At 34.6% G+C, this 9,844-nt stretch overlaps 3 protein-coding genes across 3 annotated transcripts; all 3 read left to right on the plus strand.

The window, feature by feature from the left end:
• Positions 1-3,323: 3,323 nt before the first annotated feature.
• On the plus strand, positions 3,324-5,106 carry LOC124456559. Its single transcript, XM_047006978.1, has 4 exons — positions 3,324-3,871; positions 3,964-4,176; positions 4,611-4,740; positions 4,898-5,106. Exons 1-4 carry the CDS (start codon positions 3,737-3,739, stop codon positions 5,104-5,106), a joined length of 687 nt encoding a protein of 228 aa, XP_046862934.1. The 5' UTR covers positions 3,324-3,736.
• On the plus strand, positions 4,817-6,159 carry LOC124456581. The gene is made up of 3 exons (XM_047006996.1): positions 4,817-5,550; positions 5,639-5,839; positions 5,923-6,159. The coding sequence occupies exons 1-3, from the start codon at positions 5,503-5,505 to the stop codon at positions 6,115-6,117; spliced, it is 444 nt and encodes a 147-aa protein (XP_046862952.1). The 5' UTR covers positions 4,817-5,502; the 3' UTR covers positions 6,118-6,159.
• A 126-nt stretch (positions 6,160-6,285) lies between these two features.
• On the plus strand, positions 6,286-7,483 carry LOC124456560. The gene is made up of 6 exons (XM_047006979.1): positions 6,286-6,439; positions 6,525-6,581; positions 6,684-6,696; positions 6,763-6,908; positions 7,018-7,209; positions 7,286-7,483. Exons 1-6 carry the CDS (start codon positions 6,286-6,288, stop codon positions 7,411-7,413), a joined length of 690 nt encoding a protein of 229 aa, XP_046862935.1. The 3' UTR covers positions 7,414-7,483.
• Positions 7,484-9,844: the final 2,361 nt, after the last annotated feature.

Genomic DNA, 9,844 nt, shown 5'->3' on the forward strand with positions numbered 1-9,844 from the left:
ACTTACTTCATCTTACACATCTCACAGACACGTTGCACTGTAGAATTAAGCCAAAATTGTCAAAAATGAAGGTTTGTTATTTCCACTTAGTAATCATTTAGTTGTTTTCGATGGTATGGCAATTTTTCTACTTCCTGAACACTGCCCTGCCACTTGACTGCAATATTCCCTGCAAAAAACACAGCTTTCAGCAATTGGGGGGTGTCACACACCCCACACCCCCCAACAGTTACGCCCCTGTATACATGAATGACTTTAAAAAAGGTCTGGATGTTTATGGACTTAGACATATGATTATGAAAAATCCAGGTGCTTGCCGTTCTCTTTTTGTGAAAAAATTTTGTGCTTATATGGTTCCTGATGCAGATTATCTTTTTTCTTTGGTTGAACCTGTGTTTTCAGAGGAAGTAACTTCAAGGCGAGCTTTAGAACACACTATACTGGACAACCTTCAAGATTTTTTTATGTCACTAGACAAAACATTAGTACCAGGGTATTCAACAGCAGTTGCTTGGAAATATGATAAAGAAGAGAATGTTAACATAAACACAGATGAATTATTTGAAATGCCAGAAATGTCTGTAAAAGGTGTTATGGGATGGCTCACAGCCCAAAGACATAAGCATATTCTACCTAAAGAGAAACCTTCGATTACTCTAAATTTTGACCATGATTGCGTGGTAAGAAATCCAAACCACACGACGTGTTTTCCGTTAGTTGGAGCTTGTAAGAGAGAGCTAACCATACCAGTTGTACATATATACGAGTCAGGGAAGTTTAAAGAAATTTTTGTCATGGCATATTGTAAAGGTCAATCATTTGCTAAAGCATGAATTACAAGAAGATTGACATTTTAAAATTGAGAAAGAAATATGTTCACATTTTGTCAAATTTTTTAATGAACTATTTTACGTGAACTTTTAATAAGCTGGAGAACTTAAAATTAGAGCCCTCTAATGAAACAAATCTTGTCACTTATGTTAAAGTTTTGTTTTCATTTTAACAACAAGAAGCTTAGTAAATCAGTCAGAATTTGTTATGTTATCAATAAAAATCTACGCTATTCTCAGTCCACAATGTTTGCATGCCGTATTAGTGTAACAAACAATCCTAGAGCTTGCCTCCAGTGATGGGGTTTCTGTAATGAGCAATTTTCCATCACATACAAAAAATATCTCTGATAGTTGTTTGGTGCATCATGTTCACATATGATATGCTCTCTAGCATATAGTCTTTCAGAATAAAGAACAGGCAAAAGCAAATTACATTCACCATTCTGAAGTTCGGGAAATTAGTACAGAGAATCTGGCCTTCCTTGTAGAGTGTCATACCTTGATTTTCGGATGTAATGTGAATACCAAAGCTCTTTTACTTCATTTAAATTTTTTTGGAGCAAATCTGCATAAGAAAACCGAAGGCATTCCACATGAAGAGGAATGGTGAGGTCTTCAGTTACTTCTTCAGCCAGATATTTAAAAAAATTGATACACCAATTTGCATGATCTTTTCTCAGGATTGAAGACCACCCCTCTATCCTTTGGTTTCTGGGTGAAGACACATACTTACGACGGCTTGGGTCATTACGAAAAAATGAGTGAATGGCAGCGGCAAGGCCATTTTCCGTACCAAGGTCTGCAATAAAATCTGCAGGACAGCCATTAAATTGTTCCACAGCGTCCAAATAATACGTTCCAATATTACTTGGTAGATTATTTGACTTAGTAACATATAACCAAAGGACTTTACGGCTCCATCCGTTTATACATCCATGGATTGGAAAGCCATATGGTTTTAACTTATCATATCCGTCACAATGCCAGGAAAAATTTGGTCCAGGATTCCAGTAAATCCTTCTATTTAATCTGCGTCTAGATCTTTCTTGCAATCCTTCTGGATCAAGCTTTCTTAAAAATCCTGCCACAACGTCTCTAGGTACAGTTATTCCCTTCATTAGAAGGGCATGTCATATTAAACGATAACCTCGGCAACCTCCTAGACCGTCTATTTAAGCAAGAATTGCATCACGTACAACGTCCATATCATAATGGCTGTTTTTTCGTCGAAGACCAAAATATTATATTCTTCGCTTTAATGTACTCATGCTTACAATGTGCTTACCGTGATATTTTCTTATGAAGTTAAGAATTTCTTTGTATTGAAATCCTTTTAGGAAATAATAAGGTATGATCTTTTCCTCACTGCTTTGTTCAAGATTTTCATGGTCATTATCGACATCGTATTCTTCAATGTTTTCCGCCATTTTATATTTTTTAGACTATAAGTCAATGATTTAACTTCCTTCACTTTGCTTCCGCCGTAAGAATTTCAAATGTTACCGTAAGATTTTCGTATTCAAATGTTGCCGTGAGTTTTTAAATGTTGCCGTGAATTTTCAAATGTTTCCGTGAGATTTTTGTATTTAAATGTTGCCGTGAGATTTTTGTATCCAAATGTTGCCGTGGCACTTATAGGCCACCGTAATATTTGGATAGGTATAGCAAACACAATTCTTAAATATCCAAAGCACCAGTGACATATTTTAATGTTGAAAGCAGAGTTGATTCAACGCTGGGAACGTTGAGAACGTTGATTGAACGCTGGGAATTTAACATAGACTTCTTTCAAACTTTTCCGTGCAAAAAAGTGTTTTTTTAACCCGCGACTTTACTTGCGACTTTTTACCCGCAACAGTTCGATACACACAGACGACGGCCATTAATAATAAAACACTTTAAATCGCTTCCCATGTGACTCGCGAGAAAGAATATTAATGAAGTTTGAAAAGAGATTTGTTTGTGTGCTCATTACAAAGAATTTTTTGTGTTATTTGAATTGTGAAATCTGGGCGTTGAGAGAGGATGCGAAACTTCTGGAATTATAAAGCTTAGAAGGTAATCTTTCCATTATTTATTTGACGGAATAAGGTCCTATTTACACCTATAATGATTCCTGTCGTAGTCCAATATTTCTACCCATCAAAACTGCGTGAAAATTTACTTGCGTTTCAAAATTTACCTAGTATTCTTGGCGTGCTACCTGAGATGCATCTCTTATGTGAGTTAGATATGTTATTTGACATGATTTAATAAATACGAAAGTTGACTTTTAAATAATTGGTTGATTGTTATTATTATTTAATGAAATAGAGCAATCGTGCTGATTATTCGTATACGTTTTATTTATCGGTTTAATGCGTCGAGTCTCAATGACTTAAAGTGCCCATGACATGTTTTCAAAAATATGATATTATAATAGTTTAGATGATTTTAAGAAGGTTTTCAATATATTTTATAATTGAAAAATTTCATCTTCATGGACTTTAAGCACCTTGAATTTGCGGATTTTTAATATTTCTTCCTATTGACCGTGAATATAAAAAGACTGGTAACAACAATATAACTAATTGCATGTGTGACGTCACATCGGGAACACACTTGTGCTATTCGGTAACGTTTGTCTTAAAGCACCACAAAAAGATATATTTTTTTAATACGTTTGCGAAAGAATTTTTTCGTGAAAATGCCACACAGATGCGTCGTGTTTGGATGTTCAAACATGTCAATATGCGAATAGAATCGCATATGCGAATAACATAAGACCGGAAGCTAACAAACGTAGAAAAGCTTGGGTTGATTTTGTGAAAAGGAAACGAAAAAATTGGGAACCTTCTTCGTCTTCCGAAGTTTTCTCAAAGCATTTTAAAGAGGATGACTTTGTGTGTCGCTATACTGGTGAGATGGGAGTATGTAATTCTGAGAAACCGCTGCTTGTAGCACCCACGTTAAAAAGGGATAGCATTGGCATATGTGTCTGGCCTTCCAAGTTTAAAACAGAAGAAACAGTGCTGTCAGAACGAGATCGTCGTCGCATTGTGAGTATTATATATTTTTTAAAAAATAGCCATGAATGGTTCTCCTTTTCGTATGTGTCACTAAGTATTTTTGTAAAAACTATTGATTCCAGCTATTTCACGCTCAACATGCAGATCACGAAGAGTGCAGCGTGAGTCAAAAAGGAAGCATATATGAAAATATTGAATGTTCTCAGCCTTGTTCTTCTTCTCTAACTAATGTATCTACAGAAGAAGCAGATGAATATATGCAAACAGACACTGTGACTTTTCCTGATGAAACAGATAACAGTTTTCATGAACTACTCAAAGACCCTTACAAATCAGTAAGCGTACGTTTGGTTACCTCACTTTGAATAAAATTGAAATAACTCGATTTAGGGTCTTTCAATGACAGGTCTTGCCCCATGGCAATATTTATTTGCTAAACAACTTACCCTGAATTAATAATTAGTCACACTGATTGACCTATATTATCATTGCTGTTTAGTTAAAGTAGTTTGCCACAAGTCCAAAAAATGTTTTTCTATGCATTTCTTTTGATGTTAATGAGCTTATTCCCAGACTTCTTGATATGTCTTTTATGCTTGTTTATTAGCAAAACAAAAAAACTTTATAAAGTAAATAAACTTTTCCCTTATCCACAATCGTTTCTAGGGCATATTTTAAGAAATAAGTAATATTCAACCAAAAAGTACTTTCTAACAATATTATTATACACCCTGTAGTTTAAAATAAAAAAAATATTGTTTATTTGCAGAACTGGGAAAATGTAAATGATAAATGGGTCCAGACATTGCCATTGAAATGTCAGAATTGTGTCAAACTGATCAACAAGATGCTCCAAATGAAAAGAAAGTTGCTGTTTTACAAAGCTCGAATGAGATATGGTATGCTATTGTATGTTATGAATATTAGATGACAAATCTAATAAATTGTATCAGTTATGGAATATTGATCAAAGCAGTATCTGTGAATATTAGCTAATGAGCTATATATAAACTCAAACGACTCAGTAATTTAGTAAATGTACTTAGTTTTTTTCAGATGTTGAGAAAAGTAACATCTTTGATGCTGCTCATTATTCTGATGTAATTGATGAAGATAGTGCAGAGCATGTGGATAGTGACTTTGAGGAGCAACAATCTCAAGATTCATATACAGATGGGGAAACTGAGGATGAACTTTCAGCAAATCAAACATCAAGTGAAGAAGACAGTGATACCGATGATTCTGATGGAAAATGGTACTTATAAACTTTCTATGTTACCACATGCTATATAGAAATCATCATTGATGTATGATTAGGATTGTTTCTGTTGCAGTGTTTATGCAGCAAATGATGGAGATTTAAGGAAGCAACCAAAGAACCAAAGTACATTGTTTTTCTTTCACAACTAATGAAACTGTTTGATGTTTGCCCATCCTGTAAAGTGCCTGATGTCCTTGTGGAAATGAAAGAATTTGGAACCATGATTCAAGTAGAGACAACTTGCAACAATGTCCAATGCAAACAACGCAGTAACATTTGGGGTAGCCAACCCAACATTAGGATTGCTATGTCAACACTTCCTGCAGGAAACCTACTTCTTTCGTTTGGAATTTAGAGTGGAGGTGGATCTGCCAGCAAAACTTTAAAAATATTCCAGCACATGGGATTGCGGTGCATGTCATTGCGATCTTTTTTCCGACATCAAAATGTATGTTTGCAGTTTTTGCAGTTGTTGGTTGTTAATAAAAGGTTTTCGTTAGGATTAATTTTGTGATAAGTTTCCATATTTTTTTCAGACCAAGCTGTTTCCAAGCATTCATTTATATTGGAAAAAGTACAAAGACTCTTTGAACACAAATTTAAGGAAAATCCAAGACATAGTTCTTGCTGGTGATGGCCGCCATGACAGTATGGGCCATTGTGCCAAATACTGTGCATACAGCATATTCTGTTGTAATGGTGACATAAATAAAACTGTAGATTTTTGTTTAGTGCAGGTACGTAAAAATAATTTGAGATTACCTTTTCCAAAGCAATGATAATTTTTTTATACATTGTTGGATTCTTTTACCACTCTTAGAGAAATGAAGCTGGTAACAGCCCAGCAATGGAGTATCTAGCTTTCACAAAGGCACTGGAGAGGCTTTTAAAAGATGGCTTGAATGCGACAACTTTTATTTCGGATCGTCACACATCTATTTCAAAACACATGAAGGAGAAGCTTCCTAAAATTACCCACTACTTTGACTTGTGGCACTTGGTAAAAAGTAAGTAATAACTGTGTTTAGTGTTCTATGTGATTGGCTTAGCTTTAAAAGCGTTTACATTCTTTTTCTTATTTGTAAATCAGAAGTCAATAAAATTCTTAAAAAATTGCGAAAGAGGTTGTCAGGAGCTTCTTCCTTGGGTGAAGCCATGTGTGAATCATTTGTATTGGAGTGCAATGTCAACTGAAGATGGTGATGGACAGGTCATATGGGCTAAGTTTTCATCATTCTTGGAACACATGGCCAATGTTCATTCAAATCTTCCCAATCCCATTTTCAATGCCTGTGCTCATGGTGATGACATTGAGGAAAGGATGTGGCTTAATAAAGGTAAGACATTTGTGTAGTGAACATAATTTGTGCTTAAAATGCTTTAGACGTGATGATGCAAGATACATTTATTTAAATTTTCTAGAGTCAGTTGTGTATGAGAAAACACAAGCTGCTCTTTTGAATAGCAATCTGAAAAGGGGTATCTCCCAAGCGTCACCACTTTCACAGACCAGCTGCCTGGAAGGTTTCCACTCAGTGTTAAAACATTTTTCTCCAAAAATGATTTCATACTCGTTTGCAGGGATGTATTGCAGGTACGCAAGTAAATTAAGACCAAATGAAAAAATAAATAATTTATACTTTGATTTTTACCTATCTAGACACATTTTGGCTGTTTTGCATTTTAACAATAACTTGAGGAGAGATGAGGTGATTGTGAAAGTTAAGAAACAAGTTAAAGTGGTGTACCCTAAATTTAAAAATGGTGAAGCTACAGTAAGAAGTGTGAGAGTTCATCAAATTTTTGGTGAGATATGATTTCAATGACAACTTGTGTACACAAGCACAGTTACAACAGACACTCATAGATGTTCAAAACACAATTTCTGTTCCTAAAATTGAACATCTGTGTGTAGATTATATTGATGAACTTTATCACACAATGATGAAGGCTACCAAAAAGCAATTTGAAAAGGCATCTGAAGAGTTGTCAAATATGTCTCCTGCACCAATGCATACAATGTTTGAGAGACAATCAAGAGCAAAGGCCATTAAAAAGAAGATCAACCGCCAGAAAATGGTAGTTGCAAATGTACCACCCACCAATGGTATGACTAAGACATTCTTTATTTAATACTTAAACTTATTGTCTACATGTCAATCACAAAAAATATAACATTTTAGTCCAACCAACAGTGTCAAATAACATCACCAGTGAAGAAAGAACTCGTCCACACTGTCGAGCATGTGGGAAAGCAATGAAAGGCCATCAATATGTCCTTGACTGTCCACGGAACAAGAATCCAAAATGAGGGTGAATATTGGCATACAAATAGTAATTTATTCATCCTCAAGTTCATCATCATCATAACCTTGGAAATCTTTTCCAGGAAATCAAGTCCTTATTGAATGATAGGCACAAGGAGGCAGTGGTATCCTTTTCCTTCCTAAGTAACCATGCACCAGCTGGGTAAACTCTCGATAGGCAACACTTTTTAAATACCTATATTTACAAATTAAACAAATGTTTGTTTCACAATAATTAAATTTAACATAAGATGAAAGCACATAGGTATGTACGTACCTGTTCTCATCATCATGTTTCGCAAATTTTCTTCCATCTATTTTCCTGAATTTTGGGCCTGCCATTCGCAATGACCAAAGATCCAGACACACTGAATTGAATGCTGGATGAAGTGTAATACATTTAGGAACAACTTTCATTTCACCCAGCACCATTTCACTGTTTAAGGACTCTATGCATTCGTCAAGTTCTTGGCAACACTGACTCTCTTTTTCATTTTGAAGCATATTAGTCCTGCAATTATCACAAATGCACCTACAAATACAAAGAGCATGCATTTGTTCATGTTGGAATACAACTTGTAGTTTGAATTGATAATGTGAACAAAGAACGCTGCGCAACTGAGATAACGCTCATTGACTTCGCGTGAAGTGAATTATGGCCCTAACTTGTAAATATTTTAACAAATAAATCTACTCACCACTGCTCCAAAGGCACACGATTGTTGAATCTATCAAGCAGCGTTTCCAAAAAAAATTGACGTTCACGTAATCCGTCATGATAATTTTGAACCCATTCTTCATCAGCAACAGGTTCATCTTGATATGGCAACATTTGTGATTCAATGAAATGTTCAGACGCATCAATAGAGTCACTTAGGTGATCGACGATAACCAAACTTTCTTCGGCTCCCATCATGTACTTTGAAATCGAATCATTATCTGAATCATTTACTCTCAATTGAAAGCGAAGAGCTCGAAGACATCTTTATATTTTCAGGCGCGCAATATAAAATTTAAAAACTTATGGTTCTACTCAGAGTGTAATAAAATTGCGAATTTATAGCTGTGTCTTTAGTATAGTATTATGTCTTGTGTTTGTTCGAGAAAAGCACTCAAAAGCGTGTTCCCGATTTGACGTCAGATCCGGCGTTATTTGTTTTTCTCGCCCTAGGCCTTTTGACATCACGAACAATCAAAAAATAACCAACTTTAAGGCATCCAAAGTCCATGAAGATGAAACTTTTCAATTATAAAATATATTTCAAATGTTCTAAAAATAGTCTAAACTATCATAATATTGTGTTTTTGAAAACATGTCATGTGCACTTTAATACTTTGACACGTATAGGTTATATTTACAAGTAAAGTCGCTAAAGATTTCTTTGGCAATTTTGATGATAAAATATGATCATTCTTGCCAGTATGAGACAGGGGCGGATCTAGGAATTTCCAAACATCAGTCATAGGAGGCTGGAGGCATTCTCTCCTGGGAAATTTTGAACTTTAAAGCCTTGGAAATGCCATTTTAAGCGTTTTAGAGCAATACAAAATGTTTTTTTGTGGGCATCGTTTTAGTGTAAAAAAACGCATTTAGCTTACGTTTTTTTGCAGTGAATAATACATGAATGTTTTGCCAAAAATTTAGCCTTATTGTTATGCCAAATATAAGGCTCGTCAGCATGCCTAGGAAAATAAAATTTACTTTAAATTAATGCTATTCCAAAAAAGATATTGTCTTTAAAAGTTTCTACCAAATTATCAGGCATAGACCCCCCTAGAGACCCCCATTCACACCTATATCTAATGAGTTAAGTTCGAAATAAGGTACTACAAGTGACAGTTCATAGATGTAGAAAAGCTCAAACATCAAACTATACAAGTTTATTGTCACCCTTTACCAATCTCCACATACAGTGTCAGGGAATTCACCTTTTGAGAAAAAACTCAAAATTTTTTTCTGCTAAAGGTAGAACAAAGATTATCAGAGTGAAATTTTGCAATTTAAGGAAAGCTCAATGCCATTAATGCTTATTAGGCATTTCAATAGACTATTATCTTCTGTAAGTTTATGCAAAGTGTGCTATATTTTAATAACCAGTAGCATTGTATTTGCCAATATAAACAAAATGTGACCAATATGCCTTTAATCATATAATTACATGAATGTTAAAATTGGTTTATGTGTCATTCTTACTGGTCATAATAAGTATCTTTTCATATAATGAAAACTTGTTTAAATGTAAATCTGAAATAATTTAGTTTAGAAATTATAACGATTATCAGAAAAATTACCTAGTGATCATGAATAATACTTTGCTGTTTTTCCAAATTTCAAGGTTTATCTGCATACGTAGAAAGATATTTTTACTTTATAGAAAATTCTTTTCATGCATCAGTACCCCTTAAGAATTTCTGGCAAACAATCTGGTATGAGCT

The sequence above is a fragment of the Xenia sp. Carnegie-2017 genome, unplaced genomic scaffold (genome assembly GCF_021976095.1).
Source record: "Xenia sp. Carnegie-2017 unplaced genomic scaffold, XeniaSp_v1 HiC_scaffold_56, whole genome shotgun sequence".
NCBI classification, from domain to species: Eukaryota; Metazoa; Cnidaria; class Anthozoa; order Malacalcyonacea; family Xeniidae; genus Xenia; species Xenia sp. Carnegie-2017.

What these genes read in the sequence shown, in the direction of transcription:
- LOC124456560 (XM_047006979.1), top strand. Translation starts at nt 6,286, where the DNA reads ATGTCAACTGAAGATGGTGATGGACAGGTCATATGGGCTAAGTTTTCA. An exon ending in GAGAGTTCATCAAATTTTTG is followed by an intron (nt 6,909 to 7,017) that starts GTGAGATATGAT and finishes ATCTGTGTGTAG; the next exon opens with ATTATATTGATGAACTTTAT. An exon ending in AAATGTACCACCCACCAATG is followed by an intron (nt 7,210 to 7,285) that starts GTATGACTAAGA and finishes ATAACATTTTAG; the next exon opens with TCCAACCAACAGTGTCAAAT.
- LOC124456581 (XM_047006996.1), top strand. Translation starts at nt 5,503, where the DNA reads ATGGGATTGCGGTGCATGTCATTGCGATCTTTTTTCCGACATCAAAAT. An exon ending in CTTTTTTCCGACATCAAAAT is followed by an intron (nt 5,551 to 5,638) that starts GTATGTTTGCAG and finishes TATTTTTTTCAG; the next exon opens with ACCAAGCTGTTTCCAAGCAT. An exon ending in TAGATTTTTGTTTAGTGCAG is followed by an intron (nt 5,840 to 5,922) that starts GTACGTAAAAAT and finishes TACCACTCTTAG; the next exon opens with AGAAATGAAGCTGGTAACAG.
- LOC124456559 (XM_047006978.1), top strand. Translation starts at nt 3,737, where the DNA reads ATGGGAGTATGTAATTCTGAGAAACCGCTGCTTGTAGCACCCACGTTA. An exon ending in AACGAGATCGTCGTCGCATT is followed by an intron (nt 3,872 to 3,963) that starts GTGAGTATTATA and finishes TATTGATTCCAG; the next exon opens with CTATTTCACGCTCAACATGC. An exon ending in CAAAGCTCGAATGAGATATG is followed by an intron (nt 4,741 to 4,897) that starts GTATGCTATTGT and finishes AGTTTTTTTCAG; the next exon opens with ATGTTGAGAAAAGTAACATC.